The 21,322-nt window shown below is 41.3% G+C and overlaps 1 protein-coding gene across 2 annotated transcripts in view; it reads right to left on the bottom strand.

The window, feature by feature from the left end:
* Positions 1 to 21,322, bottom strand: part of LOC137361978 (ras-related GTP-binding protein D) — a 41,247-nt gene that overhangs the window by 4,186 nt on the left and 15,739 nt on the right. For both annotated transcript variants that reach the window (XM_068026578.1, XM_068026585.1), the window contains exons 3-5: positions 13,625 to 13,824; positions 9,957 to 10,071; positions 5,953 to 6,095 (exon numbers count right to left, since the gene is read on the bottom strand). In XM_068026578.1, coding sequence (XP_067882679.1) covers positions 5,953 to 6,095; positions 9,957 to 10,071; positions 13,625 to 13,824 — 458 coding nt within the window. The remainder of the gene's footprint in view (positions 1 to 5,952; positions 6,096 to 9,956; positions 10,072 to 13,624; positions 13,825 to 21,322) is intronic.

Raw genomic sequence — 21,322 nt, 5'->3', positions numbered from 1 at the left:
TTAAGAAAATAGGGGATGGGATAAACTACAGACCAGATAGTTTAACGTCAGTTGTGGGGAAGTTACTAGCCTCTCTTCAGGGACAGTGACTGAGGAGATATATAAACTGGCACAACAGCTTACATTAATTTTGCACCTTTAACAAAATAAAATGATTCAAGGCACTTCACATGAGCATTAGAAAGCAAAATATGACATCAAGCTACATAAGGAGATATTAGGTCAGATGACCAAAAGCTTGGTCAATAAGGTTGGTTTTAAGGAGTGTCTTAAAGGAGGAAAGTGAAATAGAGAGGTGTAGAGAGGGTATTCCAGAGCTTGGGGTCTAGACAATGGACGGCACGGCCACCAATGGTGCAGCGATTAAAATCAGGGATGCACAAGAGGCCAGAATTAGAGGAGCGCAGATATCTTGGAGGGTTGGGAGGCTGGAGGAGATTAGAGAGATAGGGAGGGGCGAGGCCACAGATTTGAAAACGAGGTTGAGAATTTTAAACTCAAGATGTTGCTTAACCGGCTGCCAATGTCGGTCAGCGAGCACAGGGGTGATAGGGGAATGGGACTTGGTGCAAGTTAAGTCACAGGCAGCAGAGTTTTTAATATGACCTCAAGTTTACGGAGGGTCGAGTATGGAAGACCAGCCAGAAGTGAGTTGGAATAGTCAAGTCTAGTAGTAACGAAGGCATGAACGAGGGTTTCAGCAGCAGATGAGCTGAGACAGGGGTGGTCGGGCATTATTAGAGGATTGAAATAAGCGGTCTTAATGATGGAACGCATATGAGGTCGGAAGCTCATGTCGGGGTTAAATATGACACCAAGGTTGCAAACAGACTTGCTTAAGCTCAGACTGTTGCCAGGGTGAGGGATTGAGTAGATAGTTAGGGAACAGAGTTTGGAGCTGGGACCAAAAACGATGGCTTCAGTCTTCCCAATATTTAATTGGAGGAAATTTCTGCTCATCCAGTACTGGATGTCAGAGAGGCAGTCTGATAATTTAGCAACAGTGGAGGAGTCGAGAGAAGTGGTGGTGAGATAGAGCTGAGTATCATCAGCATACGTGTGAAAACTAATGCCGTGCTTTCAGATGATGTCGCCAAGGGACAGCATGTAGATGAGAAATAGGAGGGGGACAAGGATAGATCCTTGAGGGACACCAGAGGTAATGATGCGGGAACAGGAAGAGAAGCCACTACAAGTGACTCTCTGGCTACAATTAGATAGATAAGAATGGAACCAGGTAAGAGTAGTCCCACCCAGATCGACAACAGTGGAGAGGCATTGGAGGAGGATGGTGTGGTCAACTGTGTCAAAGGCTGCAGACAAGTCGAGAAGGACGAGAAGGGAAAGTTTACCTTTGCCACAGTCACATAAGATGTCATTTGTGACTTTGATGAGAGCTGTTTTGGTACTGTTGCAGGGGCAAAACCTGATTGGGGGGTTCAAACATGGAGTTCCAAGAAAGATGGGAACTGATTTGGGAGGTGACAACACATTCCAGGACTTTGGAGAGGAAAGGGAGGTTGGAGATGGGATGGTAATTTGCAAGGGCAGTGGGGTCAAGGGTTGATTTTTTGAGGAGAGGGGTAATGATGGCAGATTTAAAGGAGAGAGGGACAACACCTGAAGAGAGAGAATTGTTCACAATTTCAGCTAACATGGGGACCAGGAGGGGAATTTAGGTGATCAGCAGTTTAGTGTGAACAAGATCGAGGGAACAGGAGGTGGGTCTCATGGACAAGATGAGCTCAGAGAGGAGATCATCATCTGGGAACTGCACCTAGGAAGGATATATTGACCTTGGAAGAGATGCAGTGCAGATTCAACAGAATACCACCTGAGCTGAAAGGGTTAAATTGAGGTCAGATTGAATAACCTTAGCTTGTATCCTCTGACTTTATATGGTTTAGAGGTGATTTCCCATCCCACAGCACCCACCATCCTGTTCATTGGGGAGCCATAAAATTCTGGCCCTGCAGTCAGAAGTTCAGCCCAGGGTCAACTGCAGCAGAATGCTGAAGCTGAGAACAGTCTGGTTCAGCCTGGGACAGTGACCAGGAACGGGAAAGGAATCAATGGTTAGAGAATGGAGTTTATGGCAGGGTTTAAAAAAAGGGTCCGGTCTTCCAAATGTTTAAGTGGAAAATCAAATTCAGGGCCCAAAAGGTAAAGATAGTTCTTATCCACTCTGCTACCTGATTCTTTGGGCAGCTTTTGTGATTAAAAATGAAACATTTTTGTCAATGATGGATTATTTATTGGATTTTCCCTTATCAGTTACAGTATACACAGAATTCAAGTCAGCCTGACTGGTTGACTCATCAAGCCACAAGGAATATATATTACAGTCTCGTGCACTAAAATGTTAATATGCGTGTATGGTTTGCTTCTGTTGAACAAAAGCGAATTTAGTATGCTAATAGCTGTTGAGTGCAAAGCCAATATTGTGTCATTCTGTTTAGTCATATCTCTAGTGACTAAGTGGACAAAGTGATAATGTCCTGTGATCACATCTTTCATCCTATGTAACTGACGTTCTGTGACTGATGATCAAGTCTGAACTAAAGACTTGAGTTAAGTTTGTGAGAGGGTCAGGTCTATAGTTCTCAGTAATCTATTTCATGGACAGCCCTGGATCCCAGAGTTGTGAATTATGAGTTTATATCTGGCAACTTTCACCCAGCACCAATCAGTCTGAGGCCATCGAGGCTAATAACAGGCTTTTGCAGTGATGTCTCACCATATATGAATTGAGTTACTGTGTTTCAAGGATCAATTTTAATGTTAAGAGTTCGTGCAGCAACAAAACTTCTATATTTTGACATTGAGATTAGTAAAAGTTTGTACTTACTGCAAATACACTTTGTATTGAGTGCTCTTGGCATTCTCATTTAATGTTAAAATAAATGTACAACTGTTGGTTTATTGCTTGATCCCTGGTTTTCTACAGTGTATATTCTTCCCCCTAGAAAGGATGAGGAGATCACATGGCACCATCTGATACACAAGTCAGAGCATATTGATAAGGGTTCTGTCTGATCCCTGGGGTTGATTATATTTATCTAGAGATTGGCCAGGTAAAAGCTCACTGTGATTTGTTGGGGACAGGAGGTCTGCTTACAGGAGTAGCTGGTCACCCTGAACCCAAATAATGTATCAAGGGTAAAATTCCAAAAATGTATTACCCTTTAAAAAAAAATCTAAACAAGTAAAAAAACACTCTCCAAAATGATTTAGCTTGACAATGCTAAAACCTAACAATTTAAAAATAACAATGGGCATAATGTATTTGTCTTCCATCAGCATAAATGTCCTGATTTGTTGGACTTCATGTCCCATAAAATCAAATGAAATGATCATTTACTGATGGTGAAGGTTTGAGTCATTCACCATTATCTGCTACAGTATTTCAGGAACATACACCAACAGATTCCAATTTTCCTATGGACAAAAACAACACTTCAATAGTGAGGTTTTTTTAATTCATTTTCTGGTAGCATCCAAGTTCTGGCAAAATTTGCAATTCATTCACTGAATGTTTTGAATTTTCTTTTTAAAGTCTGTTTAGTCAGGCTAAATTTAGACAACATTATTTAGTTACTGAACTTTTAAAAATATGAATTCCATTCAAGTAACTATAATATTTTCCTCTGTGAAGTTAAAGAAAAATTGTTCAATAAACTATTGGTATAAAAAGCAATGAGAGTTTAGTAAAGTTGTGTAAATTTTTCTCTGTAAAATTAAAGTCGTATACCCAATTTTGAAAAGCTAATTAGCAGAATTAAGCCAGTGAAATTGCAATGCGCAGCGGTGACACACATGTGCAAGTAGTAGAAAATCTGTGCAATAAAATCTGTATGTCTATAGCTTGCTTTGTAAATGGAATATAATGTGGTATTTAGTAAATGTTTTTGTTATATCCAAAGAAAGAATAAAATAACTCAAATCTTTATTATGTACACTAGCTATCCAATTTTGATCCCTTGGATTCCTTCGATATGTACATAGATGGGAACTTGGCTTTCCATTGGACATCTGATCATGAGACTAAATCTGACTCCGGTGGGCAATATCAACTTAGCATACAACAAAGAATACAAATTTTCTGTAGCCTAAAAGTTATAGTTCTGCTTTTCAGCTTACTGCCCAGTACCTTTATGTAAAATGGTTAAGTTGTGCATCACTGGCATACATGCATTTCACAGTTTGCCTATAGTAAAAAAAAAGCCTAATCTCATTTGATACTCTTTTTGTAGAAAATAGGGAACAATCATGCAAAATCCTAGTACAGAATGTGAAAACAAGACTTGAAACAAACAAGCACACATTTTAAAATAGTGGCTAAACAAGACACAAATTGTTGAATAGAGTTCTGATGAAAGATCATTGATCGAAAATGCTAACCCTATTTCTCTCTCCACAGATGCTGCCTGACCAATTGAGTGTTTTCCAGCATTTTCTGATTTTATTTCAGGTTTCCAGCATCCACAGTATTTTGCTTTCATTTTTAAGAACTGAAGAATTATTGATTATTGTTTGGAAACAGTAATAATAAGGAGTTAACTTCTCACTGATGTTTGCCGTTGTAAATTAAAACACGATCAACTGAATCAGTAAATTGGGGCAAGCTAAGTTAACACTACAATGTAGAAATGTGGACAGCCCAGAGCAAGAAAATTGTATAGACAGTGGGAGCTCAAGAAGAACTAGCTTTCAACAACAGGCTTTGTGTAGATACACCGACGTATTAATGTACTGGAAGACAGAATCGTAGGATGTGGGTTTATGCCAATTACATTACTAAATTCAATGGTGCTGTCAGAATGAAGTACTTCCTGAAAAACGAACAAAAATTTAGAAGTGAACAATAAGGAGCCTCTCTTTGAGGTCAGTTATACAGTGCTATTGGCATGGTTTTTGGAGAAGATTACATGTCTATCTTTTACTTAAAAGGCAGTGTCATGCAGGCCCCCACCTGCCAAGAATGAGGTACATTAATTTTGTCATATTAACATTGATTTTAAACTGTTACTGGAGTGAAGAACAGACTTGTTAAAAAAAAAATCACCAGACATTTGGCTGGAAAAACATTTTTGCATACTAACAGACGGTGCTTGGAGGGACTAAGGGGCTATTCCCTGCTCTAATTTAACCCCACAATGGACTGTGAGCACCAGGTATGGTGTGTAAGAAGAGTAATTCCAGGGTCGGCTAAGACAAGAGGATCCACAAACAGATGTGGTCAGATCAGCTAGTCTCATGACTAACCTGCTTGGCAACCTGGGTCTTTATGAATTGTACAAAGAGTTTGAACTAAGACTGTTTGTTCCTGGAGTGAGAAGACCTCGCCTGTCTGCTCCCATCTCTTTCTCACAAGCCTCTGGACCCACTGAGGACACATGAACCTTAAGAGAGAAAAGTCTCCTACATCGAACAAGAATACTGGGTCCCAACGAAAAGCAAGACCTACCTACAAGGAATCTACAGTGAGCTCGAAGAACAGTAACCAAAATCATCTTCAGATATTGCCTCAAACTTTTCCACTTTATTTCTTCTGCTCTTTTCTGTCTCTATCTGCTTGTATGTATCGCGTATGCCTGCTAGCGTGGGCATGTTGCGTATCCGTAGGCGTTAATCGAATTAGAGTTTAAGTTGAATAAAATTCAACCTTTTTTCTTTAAACCTAAGCAAGCCTGTTTGGCTAGTTTCATTTCCTTATAATTGGAAATTAGTGAACAAGGATTCACAAAGGGGGAACTAAAAAAAACGGTGTGTTTAAAATTAAACCCTGTTACAGTAAGACCAGATGAAGGCTGAGAGGGAATCCTAGACCCCTTTCTCATCTGGTCGTAACAGGCAGATAGAAATATTAATAAAAAACAAAAAGCTACATTGCTAGTAAATAAGCAGAAAAAATCACCTTTTTCTTTGTAACAAGTTCAATCAGGTACTAACCCATATATGCAGGATATGTCAAATACAACATCTATCATGTCACAGCAGAGTTCATAAGTCTGCATGTCTACTGGTATACTGTCTGTTGCAATGTAGATTTTGCTGACTACATCAAAGAGGAAGGCCTTTTCAATTCCTGAATTCTGTAATAAACAAAATACTGTCAAATGTAAAAGTAGTAAAGACATAAATGTGGTACTGATGGTGAGGGGTGTATTGTATTGTTAGTGCAATCCCAACTACTTCAAAAAATATACTTGACTGGTGCATCCAAGAGTGTACAATATGAGTGCAAAATTAATAAGGCACTCAAGCAACTTAATAATTCATCCAGCCCATCTGTCGTCATTTGTACTGCACCTTTGATGGTGGTGCTACATCATAATTTTCAGTGTTTATTTATTTTATTTAGAGATACAGCACTGAAACAGGCCCTTCGGCCCACCAAGTCTGTGCCGACCAACAATCACCCATTCATACTAACCCTGCAGTAATCCCATATTCCCTACCACCTACCTACACTAGGGGCAATTTACATCGGCCAATTTATCTACTACCTGCAAGTCTTTGGCTGTGGGAGGAAACCGGAGCACCCGGCAAAAACCCACGCGGTCACAGGGAGAACTGGCAAACTCCGCGCAGGCAGTACCCAAAATCGAACCCGGGTCCCTGGAGCTGTGAGGCTGCAGTGCTTACCACTGCGCCGCTCCTGCATTAAGTTGTTGGAGCCAAGGTTGGTGTTTTTGTATTGTTTTGCTTTACAAAATGAAGGCAACATCCTTTTACACTCATCAGCATCATTTATACTGCTTCAGGTACACCCTTTTAAGTGCAATAACCTCCTTAATTCTGCTGACTAAACGGCTACTTCCAGCATTTTCTCTTTACTTCAGATTTCTAACATTTGCAATTCTTGCTTTATTTGGTGTGAAGTTAGTCTTGACCTAACATTTGCAACTAAAAATAGCCCAGTCTTGTATTTTGTCAATCTATTGCAACAATTAAAAGAATTTCCCAAATGACTCAGATAGTAAATGCAACATCAGCTGGGGTGGTGTGAGTAGACAGAGGCAGGGTAATCAGCCAAAGTTCTCACTACTGATCGCTATTAGAAAGTTATCAGGGGACTGCAGGTTGAAGCTTGTCAAATAACCTGCTAACATTCATTGTTTGGCTTATGCACACATTTTATATGAGGTGTCAGAGGGCACCAAGAGAGACCACTGCCTTCAGAACAGGAGGGGGAGAAAAATGAAACTATCTTGTCATCTCATCATTGGTAAAAGTTTCAGTTGTCATCAAAAGCGGATTACTGGTACCATTTGTACCTTCCATGACGGTGCTTCTGATATGACCTCCTTTTTCCTCAACCGAGGATTTCCCCCCACTGTGGTTGACAGGGCCCTCAACCGTGTCCGACCCATTCCCCGCACCTCTACCCTCACCCCTTCCCCTCCCTCCCAGAACCACGACAGGGTTCCCCTTGTCCTCACTTTTCACCCCACCAGCCTCCATATCCAAAGGATCATCCTCCGCCATTTTCGCCACCTCCAGCATGATGCCACTACCAGTCGCATCTTCCCCTCCCTTCCCCTGTCAGCATTCCGAAGGGATCGTTCCCTCCGTGACACCCTGGTCCACTCCTCCATTACCCCCACCACCTCGTCCCCATCCCAGGGCACCTTCCCCTGCAATCGCAGGAGGTGTAATACCTACCCATTTACCTCCTCTCTCCTCACTATCCCAGGCCCCAAACACTCCTTTCAGGTGAAGCAGCGATTTACTTGTACTTCTTTCAATGTAGTATACTGTATTCGCTGCTCACAGTGTGGTCTCCTCTACATTGGGGAGACCAAACGCAGACTGGGTGACCGCTTTGCGGAACATCTCCGCTCAGTCCGCAAGCAGGACCGAGCTTCCGGTTGCTTGCCATTTCAACACTCCCCCCTGCTCTCATGCTCACATCTCTGTCCTGGGATTGCTGCAGTGTTCCAGTGAACATCAACGCAAGCTCGAGGAACAGCATCTCATTTACCGATTAGGCACACTACAGCCTGCCGGACTGAACATCGAGTTCAATCATTTCAGAGCATGACAGCCCCCCATTTTACTTTCATTTTTAGTTATTTTTTCTTCCTTTTTTTTTTTACATTCTTTTTTACATTTTTTACAATCCTTTTTTTTGCATTTATTTCATTTCATCTTAGTTTGTTCAGTTTGCTTACCCACTGTTTTTTTCTCAGGTTTGCACTTGCTGCTGTTCAATATTCAGTGTATTTACACCTAATCTGTACTAATGCTTTGTCTTTCAACACACCATTAACATATTGTTTGCCTTTGCTCCGTGACCTTTTGCTCAGTTATGTGGCCTGGTCCAATCTAGACCTCCTTTGTTATCTCTTGCCCCACCCCCACCTCACTTGCTTATAACCTGTGACTTTTCTAATATTTGTCAGTTCCGAAGAAGGGTCACTGACCCGAAACGTTAACTCTGCTTCTCTTTCCACAGATGCTGCCAGACCTGCTGAGTGGTACCAGCATTTCTTGTTTTTATTTCAGATTTCCAGCATCCGCAGTATTTTGCTTTTATTTTACCATTTGTAAGTGCTTACACACATACATGTGGTGGTCTGAAGTCCCAATCTACAATTGAGATGAGTGGGGTGTGTAACTGAAACTAGATGCCTATATGCTTCCACATATTTGTGCTGGTATTGGTACTGTAAAGCAGCATTAGTTTGATGGTCTTACCAGAATAGAGTATATTACTTGATATTATGATTTGTTCTGTCCTTAATTCGCCCTATTTTTTCCATATCAAGTAAGCCCAGGATCTACAATATCTTCTGCAGTTGTTATTCATTATAACATAGATCCTAGGAGCCAGAGTTTATTATAAGGCGGCTGGCCTACATTAAACATACCATAACACAGCATGGGATGCACCACAAAAAAAAAAATGATCCAGCAGACTTCAATTGAAGGGCCAAAATTAAGAGCCATGGGGGGTGGACAGGAAAGTGGAGGTGAGACCACAATCAGATCAGCCATGATCTTATCAAATGGCGGTACAGACTCGAAGAGCCGAATGGCCGACTCCTGTTCCTATCCTATCTTATAGTGTGGTTCAGACAGAATGTACTTTAGTTGCAGAACATAAGTTATCCAATGTTTCCAAGGATGAAAACATTAGATAAATATAATTTATAGGAGTAAATATCCTAGTACAAGCTCTTAAAGCCTTATCCTCATACCCATCCTTATTAAAGGACAGAGGTCACATTTCAAGGTGTCAAAAAAGAGGAAAAATACATATAAATTTCTGGCTGTAAGTCAGAAAAAGAACAAGAACCTCACAATCGGCAAACTTACTTGCCAAATAGCAAATAAACTGTGCCCGAACTCATATATTTAGATCACTCACCATAGGAAGAATGTAAAATTGTGGCTGTAAAAGGGACAAATTAGGTTAGCTAAACACTACAGATGTGTTTCAGACCCCAGACTATCCATAAGCAATACCCTAGGAAATCAGCTGGCTTGTCTGCCGAGTATATCCAATTCATTTTTTTTTTTAAAGTAGGTCATTGTTCCTGTAAAATGTTTAAATTCGGCACCAGAAGGATGCCCCGACTGAGATGGTCCCATCTTTTTTCTGAAGTGAAATATTCAAACATGATTCTTTGTGTAATATTGATAATATTGGTAATTTTGTTCTCAGCAGTCCATTGCTTTCAGTGTGGCAGTAGGGTGGTAGAACCTGAGACTATGTAAAGAAGCTTCATGTTTCATCAGATAACCTCAACATTTGAAGCTTCCCGCCTCCATCGAGAGGAGTGCAATGATGTACTTTTCATTTTCAAATCATACGCAAGAGGCTGTTTTTTTCAATTAATGTGATCAAAAGGATACGATTGTAGGAACATATCCTAAAGCATTCCTTTAATACACCAAAATGTTTTTACAATCATAATAAGCAGCAATAGTTAAGAAACAGAACTTACTGAGATGAAGATGTTTAACAGATTCTCTAAGGTTGGAAGCTGAGGAATCAGTTTCTGCACCACTTTGCTAAATGCTTCAAATATTGAATGGTCATAAATACTTGTCAAATAAAAACTGTAGAAAGGAAAAGAAACAGCTATTTTTATTGAACAATTATTGTTCATCTCTTAGTAAATCCAAATTTTGGAGTGCTGAGTGAGACCTTGAACACAAAGGTGAACAAAAGAAACTAGATGACAATTTTTCACTTTACCGTGGAATACTTAAATAGCTCCTTCCACTGCATATCACCACTATCTGCCATTTTTGCAGCCCATTGTCAATTTGTAACAATATCATCTGGCATCTTCCTAAAGCCAGAAATTGCGAGAGGATCAAAGCAAAGGGTTTCTTATGTAAGGAGAAGTTGAGAAACGTTCTACAGATTTCTATATTTCTCTCACTTCACTACATGGTTATAATAACTGTTATATCCTGGAGTTGGGGGTAACAGAGAACATGGCGGCTTTGAATAAATTTTAGTTGCTTAATCTTAAGTTTACAGAGCCCCTGCATAGATCTTTCATTTCAGGGAGACAAAATAGAGTGGAGGCACTGGGGTGGTGGGAAATGCTGTTGTCTCGCTCCCTTTGCCTGTCTTTTGGAAACTCATTTGGTTTTATTTTTTCTTTCTTGCTTAATCAGTTCAGCTGGGGATGTCAGGTATGTAGTGACTTAAAGGCATGCATCGCTTTTTAAAGTTACTTATGATTTTGCTGCACCGGGTGCAGGGCTTGGTCTCTTTTTATCCTGGCCACAGCGGATCTTCCAAGTTCAGATCACAAGCATGTGATTAGTGGGCTGCCAGCAGTATTTCCAATGCCAGTGGAGCATACCCTTCCAGTTGGGGATAGAAAATGGCTGTGGGGCCTGCTGGCATTGCAAGTTGAAGACCAAACTTTTTAAGTCTAGTCGAATAACGAATTGATTACCCATTTATATTATATGAGCAGTGTAATTCCACAATTTGGAACCTTTATTTCCAGAGGGAAGAAAGACTTTTACTTTTGGCTAATGCTGTACTTTCAGCCTCAGACATTTTATATGATACTAATGCAGGGTATCAAAGTTCCAAGAACTCACTTTGAGCCAGGAAGCACCTTTTCAAATCAAACAACAGATTCTCATTCAACATCCTATGAAGCAGCTGTTGAAAGAGTGCTCTGTACTTGCTCTACAATCTTTGTCCTCTGCCTTCTTCAAAGCACCCAGATCGAAACATATAGTGTGGCGGGGGTGGGAGAAAAGAGGAGTCAGTTTGCAGTTACATTTAATTCCTAGGAGCTGATTACAATCATTCACTGATGAATACATAGTTCAGCTCCTGCACTGGGTGATACATTTTTACTAATTCAGAATAGGTATAGTTCCTGACCTTTTTTGTGATGTACAGCAAATGCACTCCAGTTGGACAGGAGCAAACGGTACCTCTGTTCAGGGCACATGAAATCTATACCAGTTATACAAGTTACCAGAAGATTATATTCTAATATCTAACAAATTATTCTTTAATTTCACACAAACCTCCACTCAATGAACACCCCCATTGATAGAGGGATAAATATTGGCCTGGTAGTACATTAATGGTCATCTTTTGCCAGGATGTATGTAGAGCTGCAAATGCATCATATCATTGCTACGGAGGGCATTCAATAATTATAAGAACATAAGAAATAGGAGCAGAAGTAGACCATTCGGTCCCTCAAGCCTTCTCCACAATTCAATAAAATCATGGCTGATCTGATATCTGCCTCAACTCCACTTTCCTGCCTGTTCCCCATAACCCTCGACTCCCTTGGAGATCAAAAATCTGTCTAACTCAGCTTTGAATATATTGTGACTCAGCCTCCACTGCTTGCTGAGGAGGAGAATTCCAAACACTAAAGACCCTCAGAGAAGAAGGGCAGCACAGTGGCGCAGCCTCACAGCTCCAGGGACACGGGTTCAATTCTGGGTACTGCCTGTGTGGAGTTTGCAAGTTGTCCCTGTGACTGCATGGGTTTTCGCCGGGTGCTCCGGTTTCCTCCCACAGCCAAAGACTTGCAGGTTGATAGGTAAATTGGCCATTGTAAATTGCCCCTAATGTAGGTAGGTGGTAGAGAATATGGGATTACTGCAGGGTTAATATAAACGGGTGGTTGTTGGTCGGCACAGACTCAGTGGGCCGAAGAGCCTGTTTCAGTGCTGTATCTCTAAATAAAAAAAAAATTCCTCCTCATCTCAGTCTTAAATGGGAGACCCCTTATTTTGAAACTATACTCCCATGTTCTAGCTTCCCCACAAGGGAAGCCTCCTTCAGCATCTTCCCTGTCAAGCCCCCTCAGAATCTTATATGTTTCAATGAGATTATCTCTCATTCTTCTAAATTCCAATAATAGGCCTAAGCTGCTCAACCTTTCCTCATAAGGCAACCCCTTCATTCCAGGAATCAAATTTGTGAACCTTCTCTGAACCACCTCCAATACAAGTATGTCCCTCCTTAAATGAGACGACCAAAACTGTACGCAGTACTCTAGATGTGGACTCACCAATGACCTGTACAGTTATAGCAAGACTTTCCTACTCCCTCCCCCTTGCAATAAAGGCCAACATTCCATTTGCCTTCCTTATTATTTGTTGTACCTGCATGCTCACTTTTTGTGTTTCATGTACGAGGACATCCAGATTCCCCCTATACCGCAGCATTTTGTGGTCTCTCTCCATGTAAATAATATTTTTCTTTTCTATTCTTCCTAACAAAGTGGACAACCTCATATTTTCCCACATTATATTCCATCTGCCAAACTTTTGCCCACTCACTTAACCTATCGACATCCCTTTGCAGATTCTTTGTGTCCTTCTCACAACTTGCTTTCCCACCTACTTTGTATCGTCTGCAAATTTGGCTACAATACACTGAGTCCCTTCATCCAAGTCATTAGTATAGATTGTAAATAGTTGAGGCCCCAGCACTAATCCCTGCAGCACCCCACTCGTTACAGTTTGCCAATGTGAAAATGACCCATTTATCCTGACGCTGTTTCCTCCTCGTTCACCAATCCTCTATCCATGCTAACACCGTGAGCTCTTATTTTGTGCAGCAACCTTTTATGTGGCATCTTACTGAATCTTTTGGAAATCCAAATACACTACATCTGCTGTTCCCCCTTTATCCACCCTGTTCGTAACATCCTCAAAAAACTCTAATACATTTGTCAAACACGGTTTCCCTTTCATAAAACCATGTTAACTCTGCTTGATTGTATTATGATTTTCTAAATGTCCTGCTACTGCTTCCTTAATAATGGATTCCAACATTTTCCCAATGACAGATGCGAGGCTAACTGGCCTATAGTTTACTGCTTTCTGTCTCCTTCCTTTCTTGAATAGGAGTGTTACATTTGCGGTTTCCCAATCTGCTGGGACCTTTCCAGAATCTAGGGAATTTTGGAAGATTACAACCAATGAATCCACTACATCTGCAGCCAATTCTTTTAAAACCCTAGCCAGGGGACTTGTCAGCCTTTTGTCCCATTAGTTTGTCTAGTATTTTTTCTTTAATGATAATGATTGTTTTAAATTGCTCCCTCTCTTTTGCCCCCTGCCTTTCTATTCAAAACCAGAAAATATGTTTTCATGAGATTCTCACCTGAGGTGAATTTTTTCCAAGCCAGCATCTGCAAGGTCATCATTTGCTCGTTGGTGGATATCTCTTTGTGTTTCTATCTTGTGGTCATCAGATAAACCATCTACTTTATGGATGAAAACTTCAAAATTGATCTCTTTGTTTACTTTGTATGCCCTGGACACTGTGAGGTGCAATCTGGCCAAAGCTTCCATGTAATCATCCTAGGTTTCATTAGACAAAAAAAAAATCAAATATTTACTTAGGGATAAATGGAAATTAAGATTCTGGGTCATTTTTTTCTTCAGCTCGAGTAATCTAGACCCTTTTTCCTCTTCTTTCTTGTTCTTGAATGTTATTAACTGGCCATGGAGGAGATAATGAGCTTGACAATATAAGGTGGGGCCGGGGGGAGGGTGCAGGGGTGGTGTGAATTAACAGTTGAAACAAAGCAGTTTACTCAGAGATCTTCAGCAATTGCAAACATTAATCTCAGTCACACACAGCCAATAGCTCCTCTAACCCAGCTGCCTCACTCATCAGTGCTAATGTTGAACAAAAATGTTCAGATATTTTAGTCCCTTAAAAGAAAGGTTATCCATCATTCTTACTAACAATGGGATTTTTTTCTTCCTTCTTTTCCCAATTTTCTACCATCCCGTGCCTCCTATTCTCATTGAGTCCTTGCTGGGGAATAGCTTCACAGGCACTGCTCTTTCTCGAGTACTTCATCCACGTGGTCATTAATCATATGAATCATGCATGCCTCCAGGAAAATAGTGTTGGCAAGCTGTTTGACTATGGGGTGGAGAAGTCCATCTCACCGGTTCTTAATTCTCTTTTAGCTGATGTCCACACACATGCATTTGCAAATTAGAAACAATGTTGTGCCAATCTGATTCCTTTGTATAGTTTTATTAGAACTTTTAAAAAGATTTTTTTTAAATGCACTATTAAAAAGACCCACAGGAGACTGATACCCAATAACAAGTAAAATAGTATACTGGTCCATAATAAGCGAGTCTTCTCTTCTGTACCACTCTTGGAATAGTCACACTAGCCTCCCTAATAGCAAAGAACAACGGACCCATTCAGACCAAGAAGGTCCTCAGTTTGACCCCCCCACTGAAACAGAAAAGTTTCTTGACATCTATCACCACAAACATCGATGAGCATAAAAAAAGGTACAAGCTAAAAACAAATTTGTGCTGATCTGTAGTTCCACAGGTGAAAGGATAGACACATAAACAAAGTTATCAGCATGTGCATTCCTTTGGTGAGCATGTATGCATTCTTTGTGGTGGACCTGAGGCCTTGTTCCTGAAATACTGCAGTGCGTGCAGGCGTGGTTCTGTCCGAGAGCAGGACAGCTGGGTTAAGGAATGTGAACTCAAAGCTGTTGATTTTGCATGAAGTGGGGATGTTGGGGTGGATGGATATTTATTGCTAAGTTTGTGATTTTTGTTGAATATGTCATAATTAACATTTATCTTAGCTGTGTAGTGGGAAGGGTGAGGTATTCTGACGGTGGCTGTATCAAAGTATTTTATTTTTGCTGCAATTATGATTAGTTTTTTTTACTGATGCAATTGGGCAGAAAATACTTTTGTGGGTAGGGGGGAGGTTTTATGCAATACAAAATTAGAAAATAATCATTTAGAAAGAAGTAAAACAAAGAGACTTAACCAATGAGGAACAAGAAAATTGATAAAGAAAAAAAAAAACAAATGCTTACTACAGGAACCACACTTAGTACGAAGCCATCAATTATATTAGCCAATCTCCAGCTCAAAACCTTAAATCTGTGCCCCCAAGTCCTTGTACGATCAGCTAATGGGATCATTTCTTTGTCGACCTTATTTAAACCTGTCATAACCTTGTACATCTCTATCAAATCTCCCCTCAATCTCCTTTGTCCCATGAAGAACAGCCCAGCTTTTCCAACCTACCTTGTAGCTAAATTCCCTCATTCCTGAAACCATTCTAGTAAATCTCCTCTGCTCCCTCACAAAGACCCTCCCATACTCCCTCAAGTGTGGTGACCAGAACTGGACCTAAACAAAGTTTTAGAAAAAGATACAGCATAACTTCCCTGCTTTTGTACTCAATATCTCTATTTAAATCAGGTTAAGGGATAGGTCAATAGAGATGCAATGGCAGATATTTAAGGGGATATTTCAGAATATGCAAAATAGATACATTTCAACAAGAAAGAAAAATTCCAAGGGTGGGACCCGCCATCTGTGATTAACTAAAACAGTTAAAGATAGTATCAAACTCAAAGAAAAAGCCTATAATTGCGCAAAGATGGGAGACAGGTCAGAAGATTGGGCAGAATATAAAAAACAGCAAAGAGGGACTAAAAGATTGATAAGGAAGATAAAATTAGAGTACGAGAGAAAGCTAGCTAGAAATATAAAGACAGATAGTAAGAGTTTCCATAGATATTTTAAAAAAGAGTTAACAAAGTGAGTGTTGGTCCTATAAAAAGTGAGTCTGGGGAATTAATAAGGCAAAATAAGGAGATGGCAGATGAATTGAACAGATATTTTGCATCGGTCACTATTGCGGATACAAGTAACATCCCAGTATTAGCTGTAGGTCAGGAAATGGAAGGGAGGGAGGAACTCAAGAAAATTACAAATCACCAGGGAAGTGGTACTGAACAAATTGTTGGAGCTGTGGGCTGACAAGTCCCTGGGTCCTGATGGACTTCATCCTAGGGTGTTAAAAGAAGTGGCTAGTGAGACAGTTGATGCGTTAGTTTTAATTTTCCAAAATTCCCTAGATTCAGGGAAGGTTCCTTTAGATTGGAAAATAGCAAATGTAACTCCTTTATTCAAAAATGGAAGGAGAGAGAAAGCAGGAAACTACAGACAGACCTGTTAGCTTAACATCTGTTTTAGGGAAAAGGTTAGAAACTAATATTAAAGATGTTATAGCGGGGCATTTAGAAAAATTCAAGGTAATCAGGCAGAGTCAACATGGTTTTGTGAAAAGGAAATCATGTTTAACCAATTTATTGGAGTTCTTTGAGGGAGTTACATGTGCTGTGAATAAAGGGGAACTGGTGGATATATTGTATTTAGATTTCCAGAAGGCATTTGATATGGTGCCACATCAAAGGTTATTGTGGAAAATAAAAGCTCATGGTGTAGGGGGCAACATGTTGGCATGGATAGAAGATTGGCTAGCTAACAGGAAACAAAGAGTAGGCATAAATGGGTCATTTTCTGGTTGGCAAGATGTAACGAATGGTGTGCCACAGAGATTTGTGCTGGGGCCTCAACTTTTTACAATTTATATAAATGACTTAGATGAAGGGACCGAAGGTATGGTTGCTAAATTTGCTGATGACACAAAGATAAGGAGGAAAGTAACTTGTGAAGAGGACATAAGGAGGCTACAAAGGGATATAGATAGGTTAAGTGAGTGGGCAAACACCTGGCAAATGGAGTATAATGTGGGAAAGTGGGAAATTGTCCACTTTGGCAGGAAGAATAAAAAAGAAGCATATTATCCAAATGTTGAGAGATTGCAGAGCTCTGAGATGCAGAGGGATCTGGGTGTCCTAGTGCACGAATCGCAAAAGGTTAGTATGCAGGTACAGCACGTAATTAGGAAAGCTAATAGAATGTTATTGTTTATCGCGAGGGGAATTGAATACAAAAGTAGGGAGGTTATGCTTCAGCTAAATAGGGCATTGGTGAGACAACATCTGGAGTACTGTGTACAGTACTGGTCTCCTTATTTAAGAAAGGATGTACATGAGCTGGAGGCAGTACAGAGAAGGTTTACTAGACTAATACCTGGAATGGGTGGGATGCCTTACGAGGAAAGATTGGACAGGCTAGGCTTGTATCCGCTGGAATTTAGAAGAGTAAGAGGCGACTTGATTGAAACATACAAGATTCTGAGGGGTCTTGACAGGGTGGATATGGAAAGGATGTTCCCCCTGGTGGGAGAATCTCAAACTAGGGGTCACTGTTTAAAAATAAGGGGTTGCCCATTTAAAACAGAGATGAACATTTTTTTCTTTCAGCCGGTCATGAGTCTTTGGAATTCTCTTCCTCAAAAGGCAGTGGAAGCAGAGTCTTTGAATATTTTTAAGGCAGAGGTAGATAGATTCTTGATAAGCAAGAGAGTGGAAGGTTATCATGGGTAGGTGGAAATGTGGAGTAATCAGTTCAGTCATGAACTTATTGAATGGTGGAGCAGGCTCAAGGGGTCGAGTGGCCTACTCCTGCTCCTAATTCTTATGTTCGTATGTTATGAAGCCCAAGATCCCTTATGTTTTACCAATTACTCTCTCAATATGTCCTGCCGCCTTCACAGGTCGATACACATGAACCCCCAGATTGCTCTGTCTACGTAGACTCTTTAGAACTGTGCCATTGAGTCTATTTTGCCTCTCCTTACCCCTTCTGCCAAAATGCATCACTTTATACTTCTCTGCATTAAATTCCATCAGCCACTTGTTTGCCCATTCTGCTCGCCTATCTATGTCCTGTTGCAGTCGATTGGTATTTTCCTCACTGTTTGCCACACCTCCAAGTTTGGTATCATTGGCAAATTTTGAAATTGTACTCCGTATTCAAAGATCCAAGTCTTGTATATATAGCAAAAAAAGCAGTGGTCTCAGTACTGAACCTTGGGGAACACCACTGTCTACCATTCTTCAGTCTAAAAAACAACCATTTAGCAGGACTCACGGTTTTCTGTCTTTAAGCCAATTTTATTATCCAAGCTGACACTGGCCCTTCTATTCCATAAGTCTCAAATTTGTTAGCCAGCCTTTTATGCGGAACTTTGTCAAACACTTTCTTAAAATCCATATGGACAACATCCATTGCTTTCCTTTCATCAACCTTCTCTGTTATGTCATCAAAAAATTTCAATTAGATTAGTCAAGCATAATCTGCCTTTTACAAATCTGTGCTGGCTCTCCTTAGCTAACTCAAACCGCTCAAGTGCCTGTTACTTTTTTTCCCTGATTATTGTTTCTAAAATCTTACCCACCACTGATGTTACTAGGCATGTCCGTACACCCTTTCTTGAAATACCACTGAGTACAATGATTGCTGCTTTGCATTGAGCTAATTAATAAAAGGAGATTGTGAAAGTGAGGTAGTAATGTGGTAAACAGGAAGGGCTGGGCAAATTTTTTTAGGATCATATATGAACTAAATATTTGTGGAGATAATTTAAGTTTAAAATAGGATAATGTTTTCATATTCAAACGTGACCTGTAAAATTGTTGATTTTAATTCCCTTGAATATAAAAGATGCTGATGTTCAAAAATGGTATACTTTACCAATCTAGATACCCAACATCAGCATAACAAATATAGAACAAAGTGAACTTCATTCTGGAAATATATTTTCTTCAAACTTTCTCCCATCCCTTCCAAAAAACACTGACTCATGCTAGGGTACAGTTCCACAAGTGCTTAACCCTCTTCAATATTCATCCTTCCTGCATGAGCCTGTTTTCAGATCCCTCCATGGCTGCACTCCTCCCTATCTCTGTAACCTTCTCCAAGCCTACAAACCTCCGAGATTTCAACACGCCTCCAATTCCGGCCTCTCTTGCTTCCCCAATTTGTCATCGCTCCATCATTGGCAGCTGTGCCTTCAGCTGTCTAGGCCCAAGCTCTGTATTTCCACCCCCCACTCCTGAAACCACTCTCTCCTCCTTTAAGACACTCTGTAAAACCTTCCACTTTGACCAAGCTTTTAGTCATTTGTCCTAATATTTCCTTGTGTGATTCATGCCTTGTGCTTTCACACTAAACCCGGTCATCAGGTTTCATGGATGCACCCAAGAGTGCGTCGTTGGCACCAGCTAGACCTCATTGTCACAAGGCGAGCCGCCTTAAACAGTGTTCAAATCACACGCAGCTTCCACAGTGCGGACTGCGACACCGACCACTCCCTGGTGTGCAGCAAGGTTAGACTCAGACCAAAGAAGTTGCATCATTCCAAGCAGAAGGGCCACCCGCGCATCAACACGAGCAGAATTTCTCACCCACAGCTGTTACAAAAATTTCTAAATTCACTTGTAACAGCCCTTCAAAACACTCCCACAGGGGATGCTGAGACCAAGTGGGCCCACATCAGAGACGCCATCTATGAGTCAGCTTTGACCACCTACGGCAAAAGTGCGAAGAGAAATGCAGACTGGTTTCAATCTCATAATGAAGAGCTGGAACCTGTCATAGCCACTAAGCGCATTGCACTGTGGAACTACAAGAAAGCCCCCAGCGATTTAACATCCGCAGCACTTAAAGCAGCCAGAAGCACTGCACAAACAACAGCCAGGCGCTGCGCAAACGACTACTGGCAACATCTATGCAGTCATATTCAGCTGGCCTCAGACACCGGAAACATCAGAGGAATGTATGATGGCATTAAGAGAGCTCTTGGGCCAACCATCAAGAAGATCGCCCCCCTCAAATCTAAATCTGGGGACATAATCACTGACCAACGCAAACAAATGGACCGCTGGGTTGAGCACTACCGAGAACTGTACTCCAGGGAGAATGTTGTCACTGAGACTGCCCTCAATGCAGCCCAGCCTCTACCAGTCATGGATGAGCTGGACATACAGCCAACCAAATCGGAACTCAGTGATGCCATTGATTCCCTAGCCAGCGGAAAAGCCCCTGGGAAGGACAGCATTACCCCTGAAATAATCAAGAGTGCCAAGCCTGCTATACTCTCAGCACTACATGAACTGCTATGCCTGTGCTGGGACGAGGGAGCAGTACCCCAGGACATGCGCGATGCCAATATCATCACCCTCTATAAAAACAAAGGTGACCGCGGTGACTGCAACAACTACCGTGGAATCTCCCTGCTCAGCATAGTGGGGAAAGTCTTTGCTCGAGTCGCTCTAAACAGGCTCCAGATGCTGGCCGAGCGTGTCTACCCTGAGGCACAGTGTGGCTTTCGTGCAGAGAGATCGACCGTTGACATGCTGTTCTCCCTTCGTCAGATACAGGAGAAATGCCGTGAACAACAGATGCCCCTCTACATTGCTTTCATTGATCTCACCAAAGCCTTTGACCTCGTCAGCAGACCTGGTCTCTTCAGACTACTAGAAAAGATTGGATGCCCACCAAAGCTACTAAGTATCATCACCTCATTCCATGACAATATGAAAGGCACAATTCAACATGGTGGCTCCTCATCAGAGCCCTTTCCTATCCTGAGTGGCGTGAAACAGGGCTGTGTTCTCGCACCCACACTTTTTGGGATTTTCTTCTCCCTGCTGCTTTCACATGCGTTCAAGTCCTCTGAAGAAGGAATTTTCCTCCACACAAGATCAGGGGGCAGGTTGTTCAACCTTGCCCATCTAAGAGCGAAGTCCAAAGTCCGGAAAGTCCTCATCAGGGAACTCCTCTTTGCTGACGATGCTGCTTTAACATCTCACACTGAAGAGTGCCTGCAGAGTCTCATCGACAGGTTTGCGGCTGCCTGCAATGAATTTGGCCGAACCATCAGCCTCAAGAAAATGAACATCATGGGGCAGGACGTCAGTAATGCTCCATCCATCAATATTGGCGACCACGCTCTGGAAGTGGTTCAAGAGTTCACCTACCTAGGCTCAACTATAACCAGTAACCTGTCTCTAGATGCAGAAATCAACAAGCGCATGGGAAAGGCTTCCACTGCTATGTCCAGACTGGCCAAGAGAGTGTGGGAAAATGGCGCACTGAC

This window comes from Heterodontus francisci, chromosome 3 (genome assembly GCF_036365525.1).
Source record: "Heterodontus francisci isolate sHetFra1 chromosome 3, sHetFra1.hap1, whole genome shotgun sequence".
In the NCBI taxonomy this organism is placed as follows: Eukaryota; Metazoa; Chordata; class Chondrichthyes; order Heterodontiformes; family Heterodontidae; genus Heterodontus; species Heterodontus francisci.
The sequence above is the reverse complement of the archived record's forward strand: the minus strand, read 5'-3'. Positions and strand labels throughout refer to the sequence as shown.